This window comes from Erigeron canadensis, chromosome 4 (genome assembly GCF_010389155.1).
Source record: "Erigeron canadensis isolate Cc75 chromosome 4, C_canadensis_v1, whole genome shotgun sequence".
NCBI lineage: Eukaryota > Viridiplantae > Streptophyta > Magnoliopsida > Asterales > Asteraceae > Erigeron > Erigeron canadensis.
In genome coordinates, this window is record NC_057764.1 from 23892000 (window position 1) to 23919878 (window position 27879).

General features: G+C 32.2%; 2 protein-coding genes and 1 long non-coding RNA gene across 3 annotated transcripts; 2 read left to right on the forward strand and 1 right to left on the reverse strand.

The window, feature by feature from the left end:
• Positions 1-1402: 1402 nt before the first annotated feature.
• LOC122598260 lies at positions 1403-2300 on the forward strand. Its single transcript, XR_006323566.1, has 2 exons — positions 1403-1502; positions 1775-2300. It is a non-coding gene; the product is annotated as an uncharacterized LOC122598260 (long non-coding RNA).
• A 13991-nt stretch (positions 2301-16291) lies between these two features.
• LOC122598100 (transcription factor bHLH10-like) lies at positions 16292-18727 on the forward strand. The gene is made up of 4 exons (XM_043770707.1): positions 16292-16825; positions 17428-17898; positions 18014-18133; positions 18520-18727. The coding sequence occupies exons 1-3, from the start codon at positions 16334-16336 to the stop codon at positions 18125-18127; spliced, it is 1077 nt and encodes a 358-aa protein (XP_043626642.1). The 5' UTR covers positions 16292-16333; the 3' UTR covers positions 18128-18133; positions 18520-18727.
• A 722-nt stretch (positions 18728-19449) lies between these two features.
• On the reverse strand, positions 19450-27374 carry LOC122596366 (protein transport protein Sec23A-like). Its single transcript, XM_043768933.1, has 12 exons — positions 26549-27374; positions 25229-25402; positions 24929-25090; positions 24516-24658; positions 23891-23966; positions 23635-23810; positions 23464-23545; positions 22429-22506; positions 21776-21937; positions 21428-21691; positions 20469-20573; positions 19450-19813 (listed from the first exon to the last, which is right to left on the reverse strand). The coding sequence occupies exons 1-12, from the start codon at positions 27284-27286 to the stop codon at positions 19670-19672; spliced, it is 2304 nt and encodes a 767-aa protein (XP_043624868.1). The 5' UTR covers positions 27287-27374; the 3' UTR covers positions 19450-19669.
• Positions 27375-27879: the final 505 nt, after the last annotated feature.

Genomic DNA, 27879 nt, shown 5'->3' on the forward strand with positions numbered 1-27879 from the left:
GACATTATATGAATTGCGAAACAACGTGCTACTTATTTTACGGCATAAGATTTAACCCTAAGTATGTGATGTTATTCGGAATAATTATTAGTGAGCGTAGGTGATTTAAATGAAGCTATTCTGAGGGGGCTTCTGTGCCCTCGCATTCTTTTGGTTTCATATTCGTGTAATGCAACTTTCTTTCATGGGAGCTGTGTGTATGGAATTTACCGAGATCGTGTGGTACACCCCTGTGGGTTTTTATTTCCAAGTACCAACACGTGGATATATGTCAGATACGATAACACTTAAAAAAAATTTCTCATAAAACTTAGTATAGGTGATCTTTAAGTTCTAGCTGTGCTTTGAAGGTATATTTATATTTGCATACATTTAGCAGCCTATATATTGTTGATTCTTGTGTTGCTCTTCTATGTGTGAAACATTATCTTCTAAGCAGAAAATCACATTTTCTTGTTTGCTTTTGCCAACTCCAGTTTAGTTTTAATATGAACCAACTCCGATATTGAGATAGTAGATATCTTTCTATTCTTGATTCTTATAAAGGGCTCACTGTCAAAGGGATACCTGTGTCAAGCTTTTCAAGCCTATTCATCTTCGAGAAAATTTAAGGAATAACTTATGACTGGCTATTTTACTGCTGTATTGCTCATGTTAGAGTCAGCCATGTCCGCGAAACAGTAGAAGACGATACTAGTTAGACTCTATCAGTTACGGGACTTGTGTTAACTTATGTTAACACGATGGAAAACTACTCCTTTTGTTTTGCTCTCTTTTCTATTTTCTTTTTGAATGCTGATGTCTTGTACAATTAACCTAGAACAGTATTATGCTACTACTTTCTGTTGAAAGTACTAGGAGATGACTTAAAACAAAATTTAGAGTGTTATGTATACCTGTGCCATCAAATTTTAGTTGCATATATGGATCCTTTCTTGAGATCCCCAAATTGTGTTTTGATTAGCAAGGCTAACAGAATGACTTATTTAGTTATGTAGTTACCTTAATAGTTTACATAAACAAGAAGGGGCAATATCGGATTGGGTAACATGTCAAAATGCGTTATCTTTTTGTCTTTGCAGATGAAATGTGGCAGGTTGGGCTGATCCCAAACACCTTTGGTCTATATTTCCATGTTTATGTAATCTATTAATGTGTCAAATCTGATCCCAAAAACTGTGTTGTTTTAATAATAATTTAATAATATCTTGTATAGAAAGACTTAGGAGGTTTTACGCATATATGTTATCATCCTTTGGGCTTCCTTTAACCCCGTTGACCCGTTTCATTTCTACTTATTTTTTAGTTTGACACTTTAATGCTAAGACATGAAATCATTATCCAAATGGGCCCATTAATAAATAAATGCAACTAAATTCCCACTTCTACCTAAATTTCCATGGAGGGGTGGTTATAATCCACCTGATGCAATGCCATTGAATCATCATATGCCCTGTTATTACTGTTCTCTGGAAATTGCAACAGTTGACTACATGGTCTAAGTAAATTGTTTTATTATATGTGCAAGATCTCACATACCATGAACAAAGATATTAAAAATCTTGTGTAGTAATGTGAATTTGTTTATTTTGTTCCCGATACTGATCAATAAATATGTCTTCCAAGTTTTCCATTAAGACCAAATATGGCACTTTTTCGTAGCATGTCACAGAAAGGAAACTTTTGTGTTTTTTTTTTTTTTTGCTTTTTTTCCTTCATCAGATGGTACTAATCATCTATGTAATGCCATGTGTTGTGTCATGTTATGTTTCAGGCTTTCAGCAAACAGTCATCTAAAGCTCAAATAGTGGTGGGCAAATGTCGAAAGGGCTTATCTGGGTAACTGCAGAGGATTTGGCAAGAAATAGGGGAAATATGCTTTCATTATATCGGCAAGTACTCAGGAGCCTCAATTCTCCTATTTTGCCCTTAAATTTGGCAGCAAGATTGCACAGGAAAGCACAAGCATGTGCCATTTTCATGCTGGGCGCTGAGGAAAGATCGATCCACAACATCAAAGATCTCGTTGACATTGCTGAGTATTCTCTATCGCTCTTGAGAAAAGGAGAAATCCCAAAATATATCCAGTAAAAATGCCATCTACTTGATTCTGTTCAGACTTCATAACAGGTTTGCTGTTAGGCGCAAGTACTATTGCTCATGAGAATGTAGATCTAGGAAGTTATGGTACATTATTCATTAAACCTACAGGTAATTTAAAGTTTTTTTTTTTTTACCAAAGTTGTAAGAACACTTATCATAGTTATAATCTTTGATCAGATCCTGGGGTAAAACCGAAATGGAAATTGCAGGTAATTTTAATGTGTCCTAAAATCTAATGGGTAATGGACATTTTAGACTTGTAGTTATGGTTCATTAATATTTGAACAAACTGTCTAATTTCCATTAAGTTACTTGTTAGTTGAATTTCAAATAATAGTAGTATTGCACTCGAATAGGGGTCGTATAAAGTGAGATGTTCCTTCATTTCCCATTATGCTTCTTTGAGTACCTGAGCTTGATGGTTATATCCTTGTATCTTTACTCTATGGATTTTATCAACAAAATTTTCAAGTAGAAAATTTACATCAGGTCTATATACTTCACAACTATGTTCAAGTTTTCAAAATTGCATAATGACATGGGTTTCAGTTTCCCTTAAGCCCCAGTACTTCTTTCGAGCCTTAGATATTCATCTTTTCAATGTCATTCACCATCAATCATGGGTCCAAGAAGTGGGTAGTTTAATTGCATACAATGTGTTTCTGTTGTTGCATAGTATAGTTTGATGCATTGTTATAAATATGTAAATAGTTTTTGTTATAGCGAGTATGGTAGAATAAGTTGGTAATTCCCTGCCTATGGAAATAGAGGTTACGGGTTTGGTCTTCATTCCTTGCAAAATGGTTGGGAGTCATGCTAAAAGCAGGTAGGTATAAGGTTTTTTATATTTTAGGCCAACTCCAATGGGGCAAACTGAGGAGTCAATATGCCATGATTGGAGAATCAGTTTGTTGCTTAAAATGCTTATTCTTCTTTGATTCAGACCCAGATACCTTGTTCCAAATAGAATCGATCTTTTCAAGACGTTTCAGATCTTGTTTAACATTAACGTTCTTTTTTGCTTTTCATGATCTTCCTTCATGCCTGTGGTACAAGTAAGCCTCCTCTGATACATCGTATACTAATTTGCAGCTGCAATATATCGTGTGGGTGTTCTCCCTGTCAATGACTAAGTTATCAAGTTCAGGAGGCGGAAACTCATTACGAGCAGCTTTATTCTTGTCATTTCGTTCCAACTTCTTTTTTTTTTTCACATTAACATTCTTGTTTGCTTTTTTCTTTTTCACATCAAAACTCCAAAAATTCAATTTTTTTGTTGAAACAAACCAAAAGGTAGCACGATGATTTTTGTAGGCCTAACTAAAAAAATAGTACCCCTAAAACATTGGACCTCGGTCAGGCGCATACTTCGCCAGGTGTCTAAACCAGCCATGTTTATGTATTTCTCTCTATGCACGAAAGTAGGTTGTTTTTGAGAAAAGTTTGTATACTCTAGGAGTCTAGGTATTTTATTTTGATACTGTCATTGGCTTCTTGCGTAGTGTTGAGGATGTATCATTGCACACTTTACTACTGCATGATACATCATACAAAGGGACGTGCTCGAAGCTATTTTTTTTAATTGGTGGTGGCAGAGTCGGTACCAAGAAAAAAATTCAAAGGGGGCAAACTTAAAAAACTTATGAAAAATAAATCTAAAAGGGGGCAAAATGTTAAAAACTTATAGAAATTTTTTTTAAATTTATGAAAAATTTAAAAATACATGACAAAATTTAAATTTCGAGGAGGGCATTGGACCCCCCCCCCCCTAGTACCGCCCCTGGGTGGAGGCATATATGGACGGAGAGAAACAATGCACTTAGCTCTAACGATATCTTAAACTCGATTGTCTCCCTTTCATTCCTTTGGATCTCCAACCAACCGAGATAGGAAACACAAATATAAGTGGAGCGATTGGATCGTAAATCCGCTGAACGTGAGATGATTTTTTCTTGGCTTGCTTCTGGTCGCTTTTGGAGACTAGGAACCTTGGAGCATCGATGCATAGCTTTATGATCTTTATTTCGGTTCCGTCTTGCTTTATCATGGATGGGTTGTTCCCTTAGACATGGTTGGGATCACATAAATATGCCACGAAGTGAACAACCGGTGGCTTGGCTTTCATTGATATTGAGTTTTTCTAGTGTCTTGGGCTACCGTAATCGGCACGAGTTTTGTTCACTTCTTTTGTAATCCTCGCTGTGAATGTCTAGGGATGAATTTAGAGTTTTGTTTATTTGTTTCAATTCTAGATTGTATTTGTAATTGTATTTGTACTCTTTGGTAATTAGTGACTTGCTAGTTGCCCCATCTATATATATACTTATTTTTGCCGTTAAAATAAAAATATGTGTGATACATAATTATAAATATGTAAATAATATTTGGATGTTTCTATACAAATTAGGGTTATGGTTACGGAGTAAAGTTATACATAAAATTCAAGTTTCATGCACAATACTTTAATGCGATTTAACCATATGATTAGCAAATTGTATAATTTTTTTATGAAAATTGATAAATTTAACTAATTTGATAGATTTACAAGTATGCTTCGTGCTGACACATAGCAAATCAAATATTAAGATTAAAAAAGAAAATGAGTAAAATCTACTTTTAGATATATTTTCAAGCATATCAAATTATTCACATATATCAATTTTTTCTTATGTCTGAAGTCCTGAACTAACTCTAATAATATTCACCTTTTATTTTTATTTCAAAAGTCGGATTCACTTTTTACTTGATACAAGTATCTGCCTATACCTTCAGTTAATGTGTTTGTGCTTTTTAACTATGTTTGAAAGTGGTTAATTTACGGTTCTTTTTGTGCCAAAAATTGGGTACAAATGACCCATATCAAAAGTTGGAATGATTTGGGGCCCCTGGTCGGCCGGTCCCTTATATCGTACCTAGTAGTACCATATGTCTTACGAGTAATATACTTATTACACTTTTATCTCTACTATGCAATATAAATTGTTACTTTTAATTTTTTCAACCAAATAATTAATGAACCCAAAATATCTATTTTTTTTCCAGTAATTTAAACATTTCATCCAAGATATTTTAATACTGTTAATGAAACTATTTATAACATACATATTTTAATCTTTAAAATAACTATATCACACCCTTTTACATTAATCACTTTTATATTAATGCCTCTACCACTACCACTACCAATACCACCACCACCACCCATCGACACCACCACCACCTGTTGTCGCCGTCATCACACTGTTGAATTTCGCGGATATTTGTCTAGTATTATTAGCTAAAACGTATAATGTGTTTTAAAAGTTGTGGTAATAAGATGGGTAATATCAAAAATAATAAGAGTTTTTTTTTCCCTTCCAGTTTTGCATCTCTAATGAGGAGTACATGTAAATTTTCGTTGCCAGTTCCTTGTAGACAGTAGGCGTACATTTCAAATGTTTGTAACACAAAGTTTATTTAGTGCTTAAAATTTATTTAACCAAGTAGAAGTAGTACCAATTCAAATGTACGGTTTATGCACCATTACCAGTCTTCTATCGACAAATTTTATGATCAAATATTAAAAGTTAAATTGTGTAACGTCTTAGTTAGAGGGACAGAGGTGGGCCATGATAGAAAAATATAAATAACAGAGAGCAATGCTATATCCAGTAAAATGTTGCGAACTCAGTCGTCTTAGTTAGGGGGAAGTTATGAAGGGGGCGGAAAATCACCGAAACAAAAAATAATACTAAGAAAAATATTTTTTCATACGAAATACGGAAAAATATTTTTTCTTCTAACACTTTATCTCTACTCCATCCTTTTTATACATATAAACAGAACCTAATTTTTATTGCATTATCTCATCTTTTCATTTTGACACGTATCATAATCATATGAATTTGTTAATTTAGACATAAAAATATACATAAAAGGAGGATTATCTCTGTTGATAAATATGAACATTAAGACATGAAAAAAACAATTTGACATCACAATTTATTGTGAAGTCAATTAATTTGAAAATAAGTGTGTTATAGTTAGAGCATAAAAGGACACATGAAGATCTTGCTTCCTAAGAACCATCAAAGTTGATGCCTACAAAACCGAGTTAGTTCTGTTGTTGTCAACTTTTCAAAAATCCATATAAGAAAGCGAGATGTATTATTAGACAGTTTGTGGTTCATAGGATAGTGGAGATTGACAATTATTCATATCATACTTTTTGGAATTAAAATAAAGTTTCCAGGTTATATCTAAATTGTTAAAATGTATATAAAAGTTTTACATCACACGTAATAATCTTGGATTATGATAGTGTACTTATTTGAAAAGTTAAAGGATGTATGTTTTACATAATTTTATTAAAGGAATTATAGATATATTATGTGAAAAATTTCAAATTAGTGAATAAAAAAAATATTATAGGGTTATTAATTACTTCATTGAAGAAAAAAGAAACAAATTGTTAATTTATATATAATGTAGTGTAAATATAGATAATTTACACTTAGTTTGTTGGTTTTCCATGGGAGCGGGTACCCACGAATGATCAATATGGGCGACACACTTCAATTTGAAAAACTTACGATTAGACAAGGATATTATGATCCATCTCTGTGGTCGATCTGTTAGGCTTTCTTTGAAATGAAATATTTGTCTATATATATAAATGGTTGAGCTTAATTAAAAAGAGAATATCTAAAAGAGTCGTTAACATAGAAGATACTGATACACTAACACGTAAAACATTTCTGTTTTTAGAGATTTTTGTCCATAGATTTAGCATTATGTTTCTTTCCTTCTTATCGCAAGAACTTGAACCTACTATGACTTCATCTTTCAATTGCATAAGTTCTAAGATCAACCAATACAAAAATAAAAGTTAGGCCTCGCTTTATAGGCCTCAAAGTTCAATCTCGTCAAAGTTATGTATTTGTGAAAATCCACAAAGGTGTGTTTCCGTCAGACATCAAGTCGTCTTGATGTGCTCATACTCCCACGGCCGGCTTAACCTTTTTAGTGGCCGTTAAGCGGAAAAAAATGTTTAATATAATTATATTAGTTTATCTTTTTAGTTTTTCTAAAAGCAAGTTTAAAAGTCCCTAGCCTAAAACGCAAACAAAATCCCAAACTGAATATATATACATACTAGTCCTAATACCCGTACGATGTATAGTAGTTATATATCTTTTGTATTAATAAGCTAAAAGTTAGAGTTTAATTCTAAGTCTAATAAGGAAGTTGAATTTATATACAACCATAAAAGCTAATATAACAAATAAATAAATAAAAAAGACATGTGTCAGTAAAGAATTAATCCACGTGTCGTTTCAAGAACATGTCATTCCTGTTTTAGTTTATTGGTAGATATCCTAAAGCTTAAAAAATTTGAGGCCCTTAACATGTAGAAGCCTTAAGCGACCGCCTAACCCGATTGTATATATTATTAAGCCGCCTTTGAAGAGGCCTTAAGTTAGAATATTTCTTATAAATAATTCAAGTAATTAATAAGCAGGCATACATTTTAAGGCCTCTACTTGATTTTTCTAACCACCCTGTAAAAAAATCCCCATCCATGTATTATTCGTAATAGAAGACATGAAACAAGAAGTTAGTTAATTTTTTCTTCTTCTAGTTCTGTATTTTCAGTGATTAAGTGTAGCAATTTCAAATACCACATACCATATTTTCTTTGAAATGGCCGTAATGAGTAACTTTTATCTTAAAACATTTTAAAACATTTGAAACACAATTAATTACATTCTTTTCTATATACATGTAACTTTAAATTATCAACTAGTCTTTATATAATGATGATAAAACATACTCGTATTATAAATTAATTTCTAACTATACGAAATACTAATAATACCTTTAATTTGGTGTTCTTAATTTCTTATGGATCTTGGAAGGGCCATAGCCTAGAGTCGTTAAAATTTTGAAGGCCTAGTACGTACAAGTATTAGAATGAAACTTTAAAACTATAGTTAATTAATTGACTCAAACTCAAAGATAGTCACTTAAAATTGTATAGAGTCTAACTTAAATTTCAATGATCCAACTCAAATTTTCTTATAAATGTTAGTTCTAACTATTATTTTTTTTATTATTACAATACTTTCACAATATCATCAAATAGTTTAAATCTTTTTAAAAAAATGATAGTTGCTTGAGTTAGTTAGGGTGGTCATTTTGCATGATGAAGTAGAAGCCAATATATGGGACCATTGAGATTAAGAATGAAGCTGTATTATTATTACATAATTTATAACCAAATTGCAGCTCCTCAACTAACATACTTTGTTGAATGGTTGCAAATTGTGTGATATCCCCTCTTATCTCCCTCTCATATTAACAGATTTGCCATTCACTCTTCTCTCCCTTTAATTTTGAAAATAATATTTCAACTTCCAACTCTTCAAATTAAATTTTACATTTTAGTTTGATACATCTCAAACAAACTTTTCAATTAACTGATTAAGACACTTTTGAGTCTATGTGCTCTTTAGATATATCGACTCTTAAGGACCAGTCCCTAACATATGCAAATCTTCCAAATGAGCCTTAATTAATTTAAGGAAAATGATTAATAACCTAACTCATATGCCTAAAAATCAACTTAAAACCTTAAGAATTTGACATGTGGATTCCACTAATTCTCTTTCCTAATCTTGTCCCCTGATTTTTTCACATGTTATCATCTTAGCATTAGGCATATCTTTAAACACACCAATTAAGTAGATTTATCATTATCCTTAATTTAAACTTGACTTCGATCGGTAGAAAAATAAAATGAACAAACTTAAACAAGGCATATGGGCATATGGCCGGCTTTCCTTTTTAAAAAAAAAAAATTACACCCTTTTAAACAAACATAGGATTTTGCTAAAGTGAGCCCTAAAGGCTTTTGTTAAGATGAATTAATTAGTTGTATACTTACCATAAAATTCAGGAGTGAGTTTTTAATATGGAAATGTATAATCTTTTTATGCACATTAAGTGAAGCCCTAAAGGCTTTGTTTAGCATTTTCTGTTATGCGGATAAAAAACTTTTTCCTTTCCTAATTCTGAATTGATAATAATCTATCCACTAATATAACTTAAATAAAATTGAAAACTTTTAATCGACAAATGATGTTTTTGTGTTGTTTTAGTTGTCAATTAGTCATAAATTCATTGCTAACAATATGCATATGTAATTGCTGTGTATATAACAATCCGTATATTATACGCGTATTAACACTAATCTATATAAGGAAAAGTGAATGTAAGTCTGTTCGGCATCTAAGCTTAGGTGTGGAACCTATCACATACAAAATTTTTAATATTTCTTGATTAATGAATAAATGCTTAGACCCCCATGAATTTTATGGATTAAAAAAATAATATGTGGATGTTCCACACCTAAGCTTAGGTATCTAACAGCCTTATATTCTTATCCCCATAAATATACTATAATATATACAAAATTCCTCCAAATGAGCCTTAAATCTATAACACACTTTAAGTCCCTTGTTACAAAATATCGAATACTAATTAGGGGTTTGCTAAATACAACCATTAGGGCTGTGTTTAAGGTGCATAAATTGTTTGTATATTTACCATTAAAATCAGGGGACAGACTTTTAATATGGAAGATTCAAGTTTTTTTATGCACGTTAAATACAACCCTTATTTAGTATTTCACTACTGATTAACAAAGTGAATTGATTGACTACTAGTAATTAATAATCCATCATTAGAGACACTAATATGGGATTCAAGTTAGGAGAATTCATAAATGATTAATTTTCTTTCTTGTCATTCCTTTTGATATTACTTTCTTTTAACCACAAATTTTGACTTTACAATATTATTTTTTTATATACCTGAATTTAAAATATTAATTTTAAAAAAATCCAATTATTTCTAGGAAAAACTCATGTCTTCAATTCAGATAACATTTTGTTTACACGCGGATTCAAACTCAAGATTTGAAGTATTAAATCTCCTTGAAGTATTAAATCTCCTTAAATATTAATCCATGTATTGCCAATGGGTTGATAGCCCAGCGACATCCCAGACCTCTAATGAAGGCTTTTTTCTTGAACAACCAGGGTTTGAATCTAAGGGGACACAGGTTTTACCCCAAATGTCATTCAATGGCGTAGATGTCGTGCCGTTTGGCGATATATCTGGGGTTTTCCCTGTAAACTACCGCGATGGCATCCTGTCCGGTGAATATAGAGACCACGTATGGGATGAACAGACTCTGACAAAAAAAAAAAAAAAACGAACGTTCAAAAAAAAATCAAAAAAAAAATCCATGTATTGATGGTTTCTTTTATATTATTATTAGCCTCTTTGTATCATAAGTTCATAACCATTTCTTCATGTTCTTAAACTAAGAGGGGAGGGAGTGGTTGCGGTAAAAGGCTTCCCCGATGGCGGCCCTGCACGGGTACACCACCGCCGGTGGTTTGCCGAGGGAGAGAGAAAGTGAAAATCGGTGTTGTTCACCGATGGGGGAAGAAAGAAAGAGAGAAGGGAGGAAGAGAAAGAGAGAGTTGATTGATTGGTTGGTCAAAAACGTGAGGGCCCCACTGACCGTTGTAATTTATTGGAAAAAAAAAAGCTTGGATAAAAAAATGGCATGTATATATGTATATTAAAGAAGAAGACGACCACCCAGATGAGTGTTTTTTTTATATAATTATTATAGATATTTACGTTTTTAGCCCTTGTAGTCTTATATTTTACAAAATTTAAAGCTATATTTATATTTGTGTTGGTTACATTTCAGCCCTTGTAGTTTTATTTTACTTTATTATTAATTATCTTTTTATTTATATATATATGTTTGATTTTATATAGTTTTTTAAATAATATAGTATTAAAAATATATGAAAAATAAATGAAATGGTATTAAAATAAATAAAAAAAGAAATGATGAGGTGGAGATTGGGGAAAGTGTCGCGGGAAAGATTGAGAAAAATTGAGGTGAAAAGTTTTGATTGGTTAGTGATAGGGGAAAATGGGTGACCACTTCCTCCCCTAAATAGTATCACATAGTGCTTGTGTATTAAGTGTACGATAGATCAACTTGGTATATATTCTTCGTCTTCTTGATGGTACAATAACTAACAAGTGACATAAAAAGAAGTACTCGTACTTATCCTTTTCACGCGGCAGAAAATTGATGTACATTTTCCTCACTCTATGCCTATCTTTTTGGCTATAAAATCATAACAATTTACACTTGTACCAATAATAACCACATCAAAACGGCAAAACGCCCAAATGTACAAATTTTACCAATATTTTAACACATGCATGTATCAATGTATATTTTATTGCTATCAGTCTATCAAAATAACAATCAAAATAACAATGTTCGAAGGTTTTGGTACAAAAAACGTCAAAACTAATTTGTCATTAGATGACACATAATCATATATACACTGATCACACCCGACTATAATCCATAAAATTTCACAACCAATTTTTTTCTAAATAATACGAATATATATATACATACCAAACTGGCCGACCAAATGGTTAATTAAATTTCATATATCCTCAAAAATAAAAATAAAAAGTCATAGGTTAGAGTTCTTTCTGGGTAAATATTTTATGATGTATGAAAAATTGTTGAAATTTGTCAGGAGAAATTAAAAGTTATGTTTAGTAAAGAAAACTTGCTACCACCAACTAACTTTGATCGAGAAAAATCTTATTTGTTTATCTGCTCTACTAAATAAAGAAAAATGATAAATCTACTTTACATATCTTTTTAGGCCTCTGTCAACCGTCGACACCTTTCTTGCTCTTCCTCATTGTCACATCAGCTTTTCTCTCTCCTAAAACGCATCTTCCTCACTCACTACCAACCTCACCTCTTCCTCAACTCTTACTCAAATTTACTTTTATATAAAAATAAATCATTTCACATTACATTAATAACAAAAAATAATGTAAATATATGAAACTTTTAAAAAACAATATTTTTGAATAAAATTTGAAAAACAAAACCAAATGAAGAAAAATAAGAAAGTTGAAAGTTGCAAGGACCTCACATGAAAACCACTAAAAATAAAAAGGACCAAAAATAAAAAAACTTGTCTTTCCCAATCTCCATTTTTGGAGAACCTACAAATATATATATACAAAAACTGATATACTTGTATATATGTATGAAACAAAAAAAAGAAAAAGATCAAACGCAGGCCCCACCTCCTTCCTTTTTCCCCGTCGTCCGAATTCCACCTATCGAAGGGGAGCCATCGACGACCTCCACGAAGCTGCGCTGCCAACGGCTTCCTCGTCGACACAACCCACGAACAGGCCATCGACGGGCCGTTGGCTGAGGCCTTAATAACCTCTTTAAACTACAACTTTACGACACATATAATCTACTAATAATTTCCTTTCATCATTTTGATTTATTTATTTTGATATGTATAGTGATCTTGTTGATGCAACTATAATTAGAAATATATTGATGGTTAATCATATAAAAATACAATAAGTTATATTTTACCCTTTTGTTAGCTTTATTTATTTAATTATGTAATTATAAAATAAAAAATGGTAAGTTAGATGTGTGCAACTATAAAATAGTTCAATCTATTATAGAAAAACTTTTTTTGTCATGTGACGAGTGGTTTTAAAACCATCTCCTTTTTTAGTAATTCGGACATGTTTATTTTGATGTCGTTAGGCGTCTAAGATTTTATTATTCTGTCGAGTTTCCTAAATATTGTAATTGTATTTGTAACTTGTTTGACGTCCAGTGATTCGCTAGATGTCATTTCATTTTAATATATATAGCTAATATATATAGCCGTTCTTAAAAAATAAATAACATAGTTCAATATATTAAATTTTATGTAAAAACAATAACATGGAGTAAAATAGCAACATAACGTGAATTTGGTTGAATGATACTAATTTCGTGGATTAGTTATTAACAATAAAATTATTGTTTAAAGAATTCGAGCTTAATTTCAGATTTTTAACATAAATCTAAATATGATTTTAATGAACTGATTAGTAAGGAAATTAAGGAAAGGAGGGCGATGAAGGAAGAAGTGGGTACAAAATCAGGTCATCAAATGATATCAAATAAACAGTATGCCAGGTGGTGAGCCCCACCATAATCCCTGCTAACAGATTTTCATTCTCCTTTTCCCAACTGAAATTTGTTACGTGTATTTTATTTTCATTTTTTTGGGCTCAGACCGACCATGTTAAACATTTGGAGAATTCTCTCAAGTTAATATCAATTTGAGGGGTAAATTTGAAAGGATCATAACCATTAGATTGAAATCAATGGTCAAAATTCATTATTCATCTTTGAATCTCAATCATTGATTTTGATCCAATGGTCAATATCTTTGCAACTTTACACATCAAGTTATGATAACTTGAAAGAATCTCTACCCAAAACCCCTTCAAAAAATTTAACTTTTCATGTTAATTAGAAACTAGGATTGTTACCTGCGCGTTGCGGCGGGATAACGATGTTTTAAGGAAACGTATCAACGAAAAAAGAGAAATTAAAGAGTAATATTATACTGAGTCAAAAAGCAGATATTAGATTATATCAAAAGGCATCATACTACCAATTAAATGCAATGTTAGATACAACTATGTTTTCTCATAAGCCGTCTGAAATTTTAATAAGGGTTGAACCTTTGTGCGGAGTTACTACTTCGTTAAAAGATATCCTGAACAACGTAGCATGACATGATTTTTATGTTGGAGTCAAAATATTGCATCCGTTTTGACATCACAATAGCGTTAACTGCAGCTCCCTGTAACATATTTTAATATCATAATGATAATGTCATTAGAAGTTTAGAGCATGTAAAAGGAAAAAGGATTCCTATTCAGGCAACTAATTATTCACATGCTGTTGTGTAACAAAATGACTCATTGAAGTATATACTCTGTACATAAATACTATATATATTGAAATATGAAAAACATATAAAGAGAAAACTTGCAATTTTATTGAAAGTAGTTGCCAAATCCAGCATCTCATAGTCGTTTCATCCTTTCCTTCCACAACAAAAAAAAAAGTAAAAACAATAGTAAAAATACAAAATCAATTAGTTAACTTGTTATAAAATTGTGTACGCATACGTATTATAATTAGAATAGAGAAAAGTAAAAAAAAGAAGTGGATATAAATATAGGTATACCATAAGAAGGTGCAACATAAAATTGGTGAGACAGATACATAGATGAATGTAAGAGTAAGTTTTAGAAGATAAAGAAATTAGATTGTGAGGCAGATAGATACATGATGAGGCGGTTTATTTCATATGCAAAAGCGATTTATATCTGCTGCATAAAGATTTATACAAAGTTACTGTTGAATGAACAGTAACATGTGAGAAGAGTAAAATGAGAGAGGGGGTAACAATTGAAAAGGACACGTCAAGTACTCAAATGAATGAAACACGTGGCTAGCAATATTATGAAGCTGTGTGTCATGCAGTAAGTATTTGTACGTGAAGCTTAAGCAAGAGTAATAATTAGGAACAATAAAATTGCCTCACAAAGCAAACTTGCAAATTAAAATATATATAATGGGAAATACTCGTAACATAGAGTAAGAGAAAATGCTCCTTATATTGATTTTTTGTTTATGATAATCATCCCATTGTGTAAATTAATAACTAAATATGCATGGAGGCATGGAGCGCACTAGCGAAAATAAGATTGAAATTATAACATAATGTAACAATAACGATTTTTTAAATATAATTTGTAGTGTTTTTAATAGTAAAAATAAATGAAATTGTGGTTTATAAATATACTGAAACCTCATATTCAAACAATTGGTAGAGAAAAACAATTAACACGAATTTAATGTAAATGATGTTTGGATCCTGGGAGACCAGAGTTTGAGTCTAAACATGCGAGGTTTTACCTCCAATTTAATGTCGAGCCTTCTGTAACGGTTAAATTGGCGGGTTTTTTCTCCCCTGTGGTCTCTGACTTCGTGGATCGGTCGCTAATGACTGCCTGCCCGAATAGATGTAACGGCTAGCCGTCGCGTGACACGAATGTTAAAAAAAATGAATTAACGCAAAACTTGTCTCAAAATAACAACATTAAAATTGTTCTTACAATCCAAAAAATAAAATGTATCTATCGGACTCAAAATAACAAACTTTTTTGTGATGATATATGAAATGTTAATTTTTGTTTGTGTTTTGATAATATCGGTCTTATTATTATAATCTATACTTCTATACTATTATATATAAAGATTATACACTTTTGTTGAAAAGTTAAAAAAAAGAGAGATGCAAAATGACCATTATACCCTTAATGAATTAACTTACACCATTGGTTCCTTATCTTTTAAAATATCCCAATACCCCTTTAGATCAATTACCTTTACATCAATTACATTTACATCAACCTACACCACTCGACACCGCCACCACCACCATCACCAATAGTCGCGCCATCATCACCTGTTGCTGACACCACCAATCACTGCCGCATTGCGCGGTTACCGTGCTAATAAAATTTAAGGGTGAACAAAAATACAAATCTTCTTATAAGTTATCGACAATTAGACTAATCCTGTTTTGTTTTCATTTACTGACGTTTAAAACTTATTACAAAACGACACCCATCATATACCCAATTCTTTTATTCTTTTGACCTTTAACTAAACTTGGTAAACAAGTTATTACTACAATACAAAGCCCCTTTAACCATGGTGATATTAATACTACTAAAATTGATAAACTTATCACAAAGGTATAAATTATATAGCATATTATACAGCTGTTTAATATACTGTTATGATAAATTTATCAGTTTATGTGGTACGAAAATCACTACCTTAATCATATTGCTAGAACCCCCTTGCATTATCATAGTACTCTGTTATTTTTTTTGTTTATTTTTTGAACAAAAATATCAACCAATTGGTATCACAATTGTAGTACTTAAACACAAATATGGAGCCAATTGTATCAAAACATATACATACAAAAACTTTGTATCTATATATGTACACATTCCTCATTTCCATTCCCCTCCTTCCAACCTGCTTCCTTCTCCCTCTTCTCTTCTCTGTCTAATTTCCATCATAAAAAAAAAAATGCTTGACAATTCTTCATCAGATATATTTGATTCAACTATTTCCTTTGATCAACAACAACAACAACAATTCCTTATCAATAATCATCATGAAAACACCTCTTTTAACAACACCCATTTTCCAAATTTCATTAACATGGAACCACAGCAACAATTCCCACTTCATAATAATAATGACAATAATCATGAACAAAATGTTACAATGTTTGAAAACAACCACATTAATAACAATACACCACCACCTGATTTGTTAAACCTTTTCCAACTACCTAAATGTTCATCAACTTCCATATCGTTTTCGAACCCGAATCAAGTAATGTATGACCATTTGCCTCCACCACAACAACCTACATTCTTTAAAGAGTTGTTGAATTCGCTTCCTCACGGGTTTAACTTGACGGGTTGTGGGTCGATTTTCGGTGATATGGAGATGGAAACATCAGCTGGTCATGACCATCATCATCTAAATCATACAGTTTTGGAATTTGGTAGTGGAAAAGGAAATAATAATATTAATAATAATAAAGATACTAGTACTAAACATTTTGTTGGTACTGAAAAACATAGAAGACAACAATTGAATGGCAAATTTGAGGCATTAAAAAGTTTGGTCCCAAATCCATCTAAGGTATATATTTATATGATTTTTCTTAATTTTTATCAGTTTATGTGTCTTGATACATAATAACATATAAATAGTTTTTTTGTTTTTTGAGGGTGTTTATTGATACTAGAAACTGTATTTATCTGATTATTTTAGTATGAAATATATAGAAAGTTAATTATGAAAAAATGTGTTTATTGTGTTTTGATGTAAAAGGCATGTACATTTAAATGTGTTTGGTATTTGTTTGTGAAAAATGTTTTATCTGGTTATTTTACTTGTTAAATATTAAATGGCTCCGAATGTCACATTTTGATATAATATATAAATAAACAGTTTTGAGGGTGCTTGGTATGTTTTAGAGTAAAATAATTAAGAGTTATGACTATATTTGTTTATTGCGTTTTGATATTCATAAATAACCAGTTTGCAGGGTGTTTGGCATTGTTTAACCTGATTATTTGATGGTGAAAATAAACAATTTTGATTAACAAGCTTACTGAGTTACTCATTTTTATGGTGAAGTTTTCTATGAATTTGGTAGAACCATTTTGACTTTTTTTTGGAAATTCATTTTCTTGCTGAATTACTTACTTGTGGGTATGCTATGCTTATAAACAAAAAAGACTGATCGCGCCTCGGTGGTTGGAGACGCGATTGATTACATCAATGAGCTCAAAAGGACTGTGGAAGAGCTAAAGATTTTGGTGGAAAGGAAAAGGTGCAGCAGAGGTAGGATGAAAAAGCACAAAACCGACGAGGACTCAACTTTAGACGTCGATAGCATTTACTCAAGGACCAATGGCGCTGGAAATGGCAATGGGGGCGGTGCAGGTGATACTAGTCATGATCAACAGGCTAACTATAATGGTAACTCAACTTCTACAATGAGGACTTCTTGGCTACAAAGGAAATCGAAACACACAGAAATCGATGTTCGTATTATTGATGATGAAGTTACTATTAAGTTAGTGCAGCAAAAGAGGGTCAATTGTTTGTTACTTGTTTCAAAAGTTCTTGATGAACTTCAACTTGATTTAAATCATGTTGCTGGTGGCCTAATTGGTGATTTCTATAGCTATCTTTTTAATACCAAGGTACTACTTTTTCATATATTACATGTTACAAGTAAAAACAAATATATCTCTCTCTTTATATGTATAGTTTTAAAAGGTTGAAGTTATTTGATATGATTTTGAATGACATGTGCAGATTTCTGAAGGGTCCTCTGTTTATGCAAGTGCTATAGCCAATAAGCTACTTGAAGTGGTGGACAAACAATATGCAACTTTCCCAGTCACTTCTAGCTACCAAGTAGAGAATTAACACAAGGTACAACTTTTAATGAATAAAGTACAACATCTTATGCAAGAGTTCAATTCACCCAATGGAAGAAAAAAAAGAGGCAGACACTTTTTACCTGGTGCATCTACATTTGGGCATGCATGTAATACATCTATATGTGCCTCTTAAATTCTTTTAGGCACTGTTATTGTTTCATATTTGATCTCACTAAAAATTTTCATGTTTTTGTTGGTCTTAGAGATCAATCTGACTATATAAATAAGAGTTTTGCTTTGCTAACCGCAGCAAGCGTTAAACATTTTACTACGTGTTAATCATAACTTATAAGGACTATGGTTAACAAAGTCCAATATATAATTTTATTTTCATAGTTACAAATGATAGAACAATGATTTTATTAATTTGTTCTGCAGATATTTAGCAGGGCAGACAATGAAGAGGGAGGAATTTTTCATAGAGTTTGGAATTTAAACTGACACTTTTTTAGAGTCTTACAACTACACATGTTTTAGTAGAAATAAAGTAGCAGGGGTAATTTGTTTTAGACTTGAATGAATCATTTAAATAATTGTGTTGTGACTTTGGAAATATAATGTTGTAGACAATTTGGGGCTTTTTACATATCACTTGAAAATGTTTTGTTGGTTTCCTTCATTCCTTGCACTCTTGCAGCATCTTTGATAGTTTGATCATATTACTATACTGCTATTGAACACATATACTTGTTTTCGGCTATTGAACACATTCCAAAAGATACCCATATTGTTGTGTATTCGATTCGGGTCACCTCCTTTTAGGGTGCTATAGAGATTAGTTGAACCAAATATCCGAAACTGCTACATTGGTGCACACAAGGATTCTGGAATACTAATTTGCAGTAGCTAAAGCAAAAAAAAAAAAAAATACCCTTCATTTTTGTTGGGCCAGATAGTCTTAACAAAAACCAAGTGGATTCTAAATTCTACATGATCAAATATTTCTGTCTCAAAAACGAAAATGTATATCTATATCTATATTCTATTATTAAAGATTTCTCTTCCCATGTTGATATGTTAAAAGTTTTGATATGTGAAATACTCATGTTGCCCATATTCTTAAAACTCCAATCAATGAATTCATTGCACTAGTTTTGAAAATGATTTGTAACCTTTATAAATCAAATCACTAATAAATTATTTATGATCTTCAAAAGAAAAAAAAAAGATATCTCAAATAATTGGATAGGTAATATGGATGCATCACTTTTGTATGATCCACATTTATCTGTTTTGCCAATCTCCACATTCATAATTCAAGAGAAAATTATCCATTCAAGTCAAATCAAAGGATAAAACACACAATAGTGAATAAGTTATGCACTTTGTTGTACTGCAGTAATATGTATAGATCTAAAACTGAAAAATTCAAATATAACTGAGAGTAAGGCTTCAACCCTTAGAATGTTGTAAAAATTACAATACTGCAAGAAAGATGGAATGCAATACTATACAACCTTGTTCATTGGATAATCTTACAAAATTTGGAGAAAACTATGTGTATACTCTTCTATAGCCGGAAGATCACTTATTGAACTGCCAAACGCTGAAGATGGTCTAAAAAGATCTCAAAGCTAACATCATCTGTAAAAAGAACATCACCACCAGGCATAGCAGGAGCATCCGAATTATATGTAGCCGAAGGATTTAATTTTGCCAATAGAAAACGAGCCTGCATAAGTTTCATAGTACTAGTAAGGGATATAAAGCATCGTGGATATACTTTTGTTATACTAGGAGATCCGAGTCGGGTTATGTTTTAACTATCAGGTCAAACAGGTATATTAGTAAAAAAAGATAAGTTACCTCAAGGAAATGGGTAGAATGAGTTAATGAGCCTAGAGTTACCGAAAGTGTACGTATAAAACCAGTGAAATTATTTCATTCAGAAAACAACATTATTCTTATAAATTTTGAACTAATAGTGGACACACTTATTATTTATATAAAATTTAAAGCTTTCGGACGAAAGTGTTCCAGCCCCACCTCTACAAACATACCCATTTTAAACTGCCCATTTGCCAACTCTAATACTACATATATGGTACAATAGTCAATAGGAAAAACTTGATAATCTGCCACAAAAGAGAACTCATCATGGAATTCATGAGTTTGTCAGGGGAGCATTTGTAGAAACTAACATGGCCGGGTGACACATCTTATGCAGTTATGCGCATTCACAATTTTCGAATTAACTTGAATGGGCAACCATATCTAACATAATATGAACTTGTGAAAACTTTTCCAGTCTTTATACTAAGCAGTTCATTTTATCTTGGTGAAAAGGCAATAAATCTCAAAACATTTATAGCTGAGAAATTTATGACCTGAGAACCATGCTGATCACAAATGACTAATCGAGGTACGGGAAATCGCATCTTTACTATAGCTTCGGCCTCATCAATAGGAGCTTGCAGCAACTGTGCAAAAACCTGCAATTGAGTTATAAGTAACATGTTAGAGTGTCAGCTGCTGAGATATAAAGCACATGATGCTATATTCTATAAAATACACTTATTTGGATTGATGGTAAAGTATTTTGTGTTATGTTGAATGCAATTCTAATAGATACACCAATCTGACTTTCGATCTTAAGTCATGAGTTAATAGTTTCACTTGTATATTTTTAAAACGGTGTTACATGAAAAATTGAATGCAAAAGTAATACGATGTTGAAAATCATATATGTATTTAAACAGATAATTTTGTTGGCATCATATGAAGCAATCAAAATATAGGGCTCACACGATTATCTAACTTAAGGGGGAGACAGACACGTTTCCTGAAACATTATTCGCAAAGATACAATTTAGAAATATAAGAAAAGTAGAAGTAGGAGATTTGTGACACATATGAAAAATACAAACTGCTCAATTTAGAATTTGTTAATCCATACCAGCTACATTTTCAAAAGATAGACTAACTCTCCATAACAATAGTGAGATAAAGAGGCAGACCAACTCTCGAGATGATGCATGCATCATTCAAGTGTCTTTAATGATAACAATAAGTATGCCATGCACATTCCAAAAGCCCCACTAAATATGGACTGGTTAAATGAAAATACCATCATTACCATTGACCAACTAATTTAAGCCAAACAGATTGGTATGACGGTATTAAAACATCCAAAACCCAACTCTTATAAGCACTACTCAATCATCCAAAATGACGAGCATGTAGGAAAACAATAAGTATTACTGAGGTTGAAGCTGCCTTCAAGATATTCAATAACATGGGAAAACAAAGGATCCATCATTTATTTCAGCTTGTGAAAGAAGACTACCTTGTGTTCAGGTTCGTTTTGGTACCCAGCTTTCCGCCACTGGGCAATAGTAGATCCATGGAATACAACCACCGTAAAATATGAATCCAGAAGAAGGATCCTGTCAGCAGCAATAGAAGCCACATCTAAAAGTGCCGGTTCAGCTCCAGAATTGAAAGCATATGAAATTAAAGAAGGCTGAATCATCACGACTGAGTTTGCAACATTTTCTCGGTTCATAACCATCCTAAAATAAGCTGTCTCATCGGGGCTGTTATTAAAAACCTGTACCACAATAAAGAAAGATCAACAACATATTAAGTTATAATAATCCATATTTTATGAAAGTAAATGAAACAAAATTATCACCTGAACAAACTGAGATCTCCTCAAATTGAACACAAACTGAGGAATTATTGACAACCGTGGAGATAAGACAAAAGAAGACGGATTCTCCTTTTGATAGTCTCCAAACCGAGAACATAACTGTATCAATGTTTTATCAAGCCACCTTATGGGATCAAATTCAGTCTGCATATGGCAAGACAAAAGGGTTTTTTTTAGTCGATGAAAAGGGTAACGAATGCATCTTCATAAATATATAGACTATATTTATCTAAACATTTGATGTTAAAACATCAACAAGCTCCTATTTTTTTCGTAGACAATGGTATCCCATTAGCTTCTTGTATAAAGGCAGTTACATAAATTTTCCCTGTAAGCTTTTTTAGAAAGAGTATTTTGGACATTCTGCTATAGTGAAGTACTTTTGCTATGAGAGCCAAGTCAAAAACAAGGCCGCCTTATTTCTCTCTTTTTGTCACTCTTTTTTTTTTTTTATTTCCAAATTTCCAGCTTATTGACTTCTTGACTTGAGTAGTTGACCAAAAAGGAAAATACCAACTGTAGGGAATTTTGGCAGGCCAAAGTTTGGCCCTTATAATATTCTGGTAAGTGCAATTTGGCTACTCTACGATAGAATTTATTTAAACTTATTTTAAATTTATACGGAAACTACTTACCTCTGTCTCCATTTTAAAAGAAACTAGGCGTCCCATGACTACAGCAGCTGCTTCTTGGTCAAAACCAGCAATCAGATCCTAGAAATGCAAAACCAGGTAGATCTCCATTTTAATATGCAGATGCTCAAAGAAATAGAACATATTCAAATTTGGATTTAAGGTTGGAGGAAACAAAGAGAAAACACTTCACAATGACAAAGAGTTAAGCTTAAATATATTATAGTATATTGCTGTATCTCTGATAGCTATTCTTTAATCTTTATGGATGTTAATGTGGCCACTTATTGATCTATTATGTCCTTCCAATAAAAAAAGATGACATTAGAAGTTCCTCTGTCGCGTAGAAATTACAATGTTTCACTTGCCTGATAAATGATGATGTAAGTATATGCTTAAATATTTGTTGAATATCTTGAATCATTTTACATAAAGACACAAAAACTCAAACAATAACAAATGTTGTGGTAAGCAGATAACATAGACCTAAAATCTCTCCGTAAAATAACATGTTGAAATTTCATGTGACATCCATAAGGAATGTGTTGCAATTTTCACATGACCAATGGGGAACAGCACATTATCATATAAAATGTGGTACCATTATAAAAGTACCTAAAGGGTACCACAAAAAATCTAAAGGTTATCATAGACTCACAATTAAACTTGCGGTGGCAAATTGAGCAGGTCAAACATGACGAGTTGAGTAATTGGTCAAAATGACTAAATTTTTCAGTATGGGTTATAATGGACGAGACTGGTGACCTACAACAATCTTTTCCAAATTTGTATCCAATATTATTACAATATGATACTCTTTCAAAATAATAAAGATTTTTTTTTAGTTTTTGAATAAAATGATTAGGAGGTTTAATGCATATAACTAAACTCTGAGCAACTTTTGACCTGTTTTGAGCCGATTTCTCTTTGATAAACTTACTGATTTTCCCAGCAAGAAATAATGAATTAACCAGAAATCTACTCATTCATATGTAAATGGATTTACAACTAACAAATAGGATTGGTTAACAAGCTTGCCTGTATATTTCCAGGTCCAGTAACCCATCTTCTTGAAAGGGAGGTGACTCGAACCCGCATACGTCCATTGCTATGCTGATAACTGCAGCATATAGTAAGTCAAAAGAAGTTTGACATGCAAAGCTAAAGAAAATCATATCCAATCTTTAAAGGAGATCAATAAGTCCATACTAAGTCGAAAATTGGAAATAAAACTGATTGTGCTGCGGTTGACCAATAGGATCTGAATTTTCCTTCTTTATGATGTCAAATATCAAGCATAAGGAAGTAGACTTGTCAAGTCCACACATTTTCCATGCAGTAGTACCTCCCTGACCAATAACAGTATCAGAGCATAAAGGACCTTTCTGCACAAAAACAAGAATCAGTCAGCTGTAATATTATATTGATTAACCATCAATAATTTGCATCGGAACAGTATATCAACCTTTTCAAGTGACGCACATGGACCAAGAACCCCCTGAATTTTGATATCCTTTGAGAAGTTAACCTCAAATATACCGCTGCATAAAGTGAAAACTTCATTACAAACATATACTATGTAAAACATTAGTTTTGCCCCTGTGGTTAAGTTAAATATATGATACTCGGCTATCTGTAAACGGTGATGGTTCATTTGGCAAAAGCTGGTATTCAAATGAGGAGAAATTGCGTAACAAAGAAACCAAACTTTTGGCCAATTTCAATTTTAGGTAATCAACTTACAAAAGTCAAAAACTTCAAATTAAGGTAATGTGGCAGTTAACAGGTTGTCAGCTTTTAGCTATAACATTTTACTGAAATAGTACCTGAATAACATTTATCTTAGGTAATTACTTGAAATCTAATTTTCCTAGTTACCACGAACAGAAATCGATTATCTTTTTATGCAATTAGCCCTTTCATATAACATCATTAAACAAGGCAATACTCAAAAGAAATCCTATGATTAATCTTGTTTCACAAAACTTACAAGCATGTTTTGTAGTTACAGGCAGGACAAGTAAAAGTCTGCAATACAATTAAAACCACCATATCAATTACCAGATGGCAAGAGTTCAAGCAAACCTTACTTTGATGATAGACCTAGGTCATTGTCACCGGATTGGAAAACACGCAGCAAAGAGTCTTTAAAAACGGAATGCCCAAAGCTTTCTGCTAGCACAACAAGTCCTCCCGTTTTTTCAACCGCAACTTTAAGCTCAGCTACCCCTACCTAGAAAGGATACAGAGTTAGGTCACCTTAGCTACAACTCTCGTTTCAGCATATGTAGCACAAAGACAGTATGAAATCATTGAAATGGGTATCTATAGAAACAATCACGTAGAGGCAGCACCAATAACAAGGCTTAGTTATTTTTAGATACCTATCTTTGTTACATTAGTATCAATTATTATACAACTGCCAATATGTAATATACTACTAAGATTATCACGAACTGCAAGAGATATCTACAATAAGCACAAAACTTTAAGCAAGCGTCACCTGATCAAGAGCGCAAGCAAACACATCGAGTACATGTCCTTGATGTACAAGTTGCGTTGCGAGCCCTTCATATAACTTCACTGCTTTGTGAAAAAACGGAGCAGCATCTTTATCCAAATCCTTGTGGGAACGAATAGGTTCAGACAATGCTTTAGATACAATCTGAAAACAAGTACAAAAGATTTTATATACATGTCAGAAAACAGATTTGCTTTGCAATAAAATAATCACATAACAGTCAACAACATAATTATACATTAATCAATAAATATAGTAAGAGTTACTGAGTAGAATACTCACAGAACCTGGCCCTTCAGTTGCTGGCCCACCTAAAAATGCCATAATTCTAGCTCCTGAACCAGGAACACATACTCCCAACAGATGGGCAGCAACCGTTAACGCGGTGCCCGTGGACCGTGGTGCCCTTTGATCAGCAGGAACTGGCCAGGGATCTTTTTGAAGCTCATCCAATACCTGATATAATGATATGAAGTTAGGATAAGAAACGGGCAAATGATTGTATCCTCCTCTTCAACACAATTCTTATGAACAATTTAAGGTAACAAAACAACTTCAATTCTTGAGCTTTGGCTCATGTGATATGTGTGATAGCCCATCAATCTATAGGTTGTGGATTCTAGTCCCTTGTTGGACATTTTGTAAATATGTGCGGAATTGTATAGTTGCCTTTATAAAAAAAACAACTTCAAAAATTACAACTATTAATAAAGTGACTACACTCAAAATGAAAAATATATAACTGACTATGATATACTTTAGAGACTGGTAGTGTTCTTGTAACAATGTTCTTTGAACAAATAGTAAAAACGCATCAAACTATGATTTAGCATTATAAATAGACAAACTCAACATAATTAGGCCATTGATATCACAACTGAAGTGCTTATTAACAATTTACAAGCATTAAAGTCGACAAAATCATAGTTTGCTTTGCGCATCTCTTCTAGATGCATTGGCATCATATATATGCATCTACATTTATAACGAAAATATGATAATCTGCATCCATGTATCGATGCATTGACATATATTTGTCATGTAAAGTCCAAATTTTATAAATTTGTCAATTATCATGACTGGAATTAAACTTTTGTGTTCTCTTACCACTTATTAAAGGAAGAACATTCTTACATAATCACAACTCTAGTAGAGATAACACGAGTTAACAGCACATACTTTCAGATGAGCTATTACACTAAAAGCAAACCTTTCTTGTACACTCAAGGTCATCGTATTCGTACAACGTGTTCCACCCTCTGTCATTGAAATTTAAAACGGCTGAACACTTTTACATACTCAATGGCCTAGTGTGTACAAAAAAGGAGTATTTCTTACCGAACATAGTATCTGACAAAGTACGTTGTTATTACATAACATATGCCTATATCCTACACATACAGTAAAACAAGCTCAACACTTTAACATGCTCTACCTAGGGAGTACCAAAAAAGTACATTGCTAAATTCCTCATACGGAATCCGAAAGTGTTTCTCTACCCTTAAAAAAAAGGACTTGCAAGGGATTGGCAATACATATACCTTGTAAATACACATAAGTCAAGCACCTAAAACAAAGTTACAACATAGATAAAGATTATACCGAATTAAGCGCAAATTCACAATCTGCAGCTGGAAGCAAAAACCGATTAATACTTTCTTGCGAAAGCCCATCTCTAACGCCTGCAACAACTCCGGTAGCAGGTCTCGGTTTCTTCAAAAAGAAACCCATTTGTTCCAAAACCTGATCTTTAGTAATCTCCTTAGCCCCATTAAAAACATAAACTTTATTCATCTTACCAAAAAATCCCAACTCATGTACACAAACATATCTCCCAAAAGTGATCAAACCGACAAGCGAATTCCCGGGTATCTCCCCGATTACCCTCTCAATCCCTGATCTCAAAAACCCAATTTCCTCTTCAATCATACAAGTATCAATCACGAAAAAAAACACATTGGGAACAACGGAATTCGAACCCGGTGTGTCGTTGGGTTCGTATTCGATTGTTGTGTATTGCGGGAATAGTTCTGCAGGCAGGTTTTCATCAGAGATAGATTGGTAATGTGGTGGGAAGTGGTTTCTGTTCAGACAAAACGAACAGATCCATAGCTTTGTAGAGAAATCGACGATGGAAAATGGGTTTAAAACGGATCGGCAGTTTCGGCATCGGAGAGGCGAGTAGGGAAGTAAAGGGGTTGAATTGGGTAAGGGTTTGATTGGTGTGTAAATTGCAGAAATTGGGATTACAGATTGAGATGCTTCTTGTTTGGTTCCAGGGATTACATTCCATGGCATCCTTACTGCATCTTGTGTTTCTAAATCCAAGAATTCTGTCATGACGATGATGATCGATTTGTTTATGAGATCAGAGTGTGATTTGTCGACTTTTTGGTGTTTGAGGTTTCTATGTCTAAAACAAAATTGAAGAACAAGAAGAACAAATTTAAGATTGGTAAAATGACATTTTGGTCCCTCAAAAATTTTAATATGTCCTTAGTTTATTAACTAGATTTTAGGCTCGTGTCTAATAAACGGGTTTTACGACGTTATCAATATTAGATGTTATTTTGTTATAGGTAAAATTTAATATACTATTTTGAATAATAAAAAAAATTGATCTATGAGTTTTATAATAAAATATTAAAAAAAAATATGTTTATCGAATTTGTTTATCTATTAAATCTTAATTTATTTACATTAAATTCTATTCAATTTTAATTAATTAATTTTATGTTTATATAATAAAACATACTATTGAATATATATTAGTTATTATTCTATCGGATAAATAATAATTATTATTCTATTAGGTATATATTAGTTATTATTATTTATTTATTATATTAAAACTAATGGGTAAAAAGTGTAAATTTATGATGGAAAACAAAAAAGTATAAATTAAGTCAAAACTAAAAAGAAAGTCAACTTTC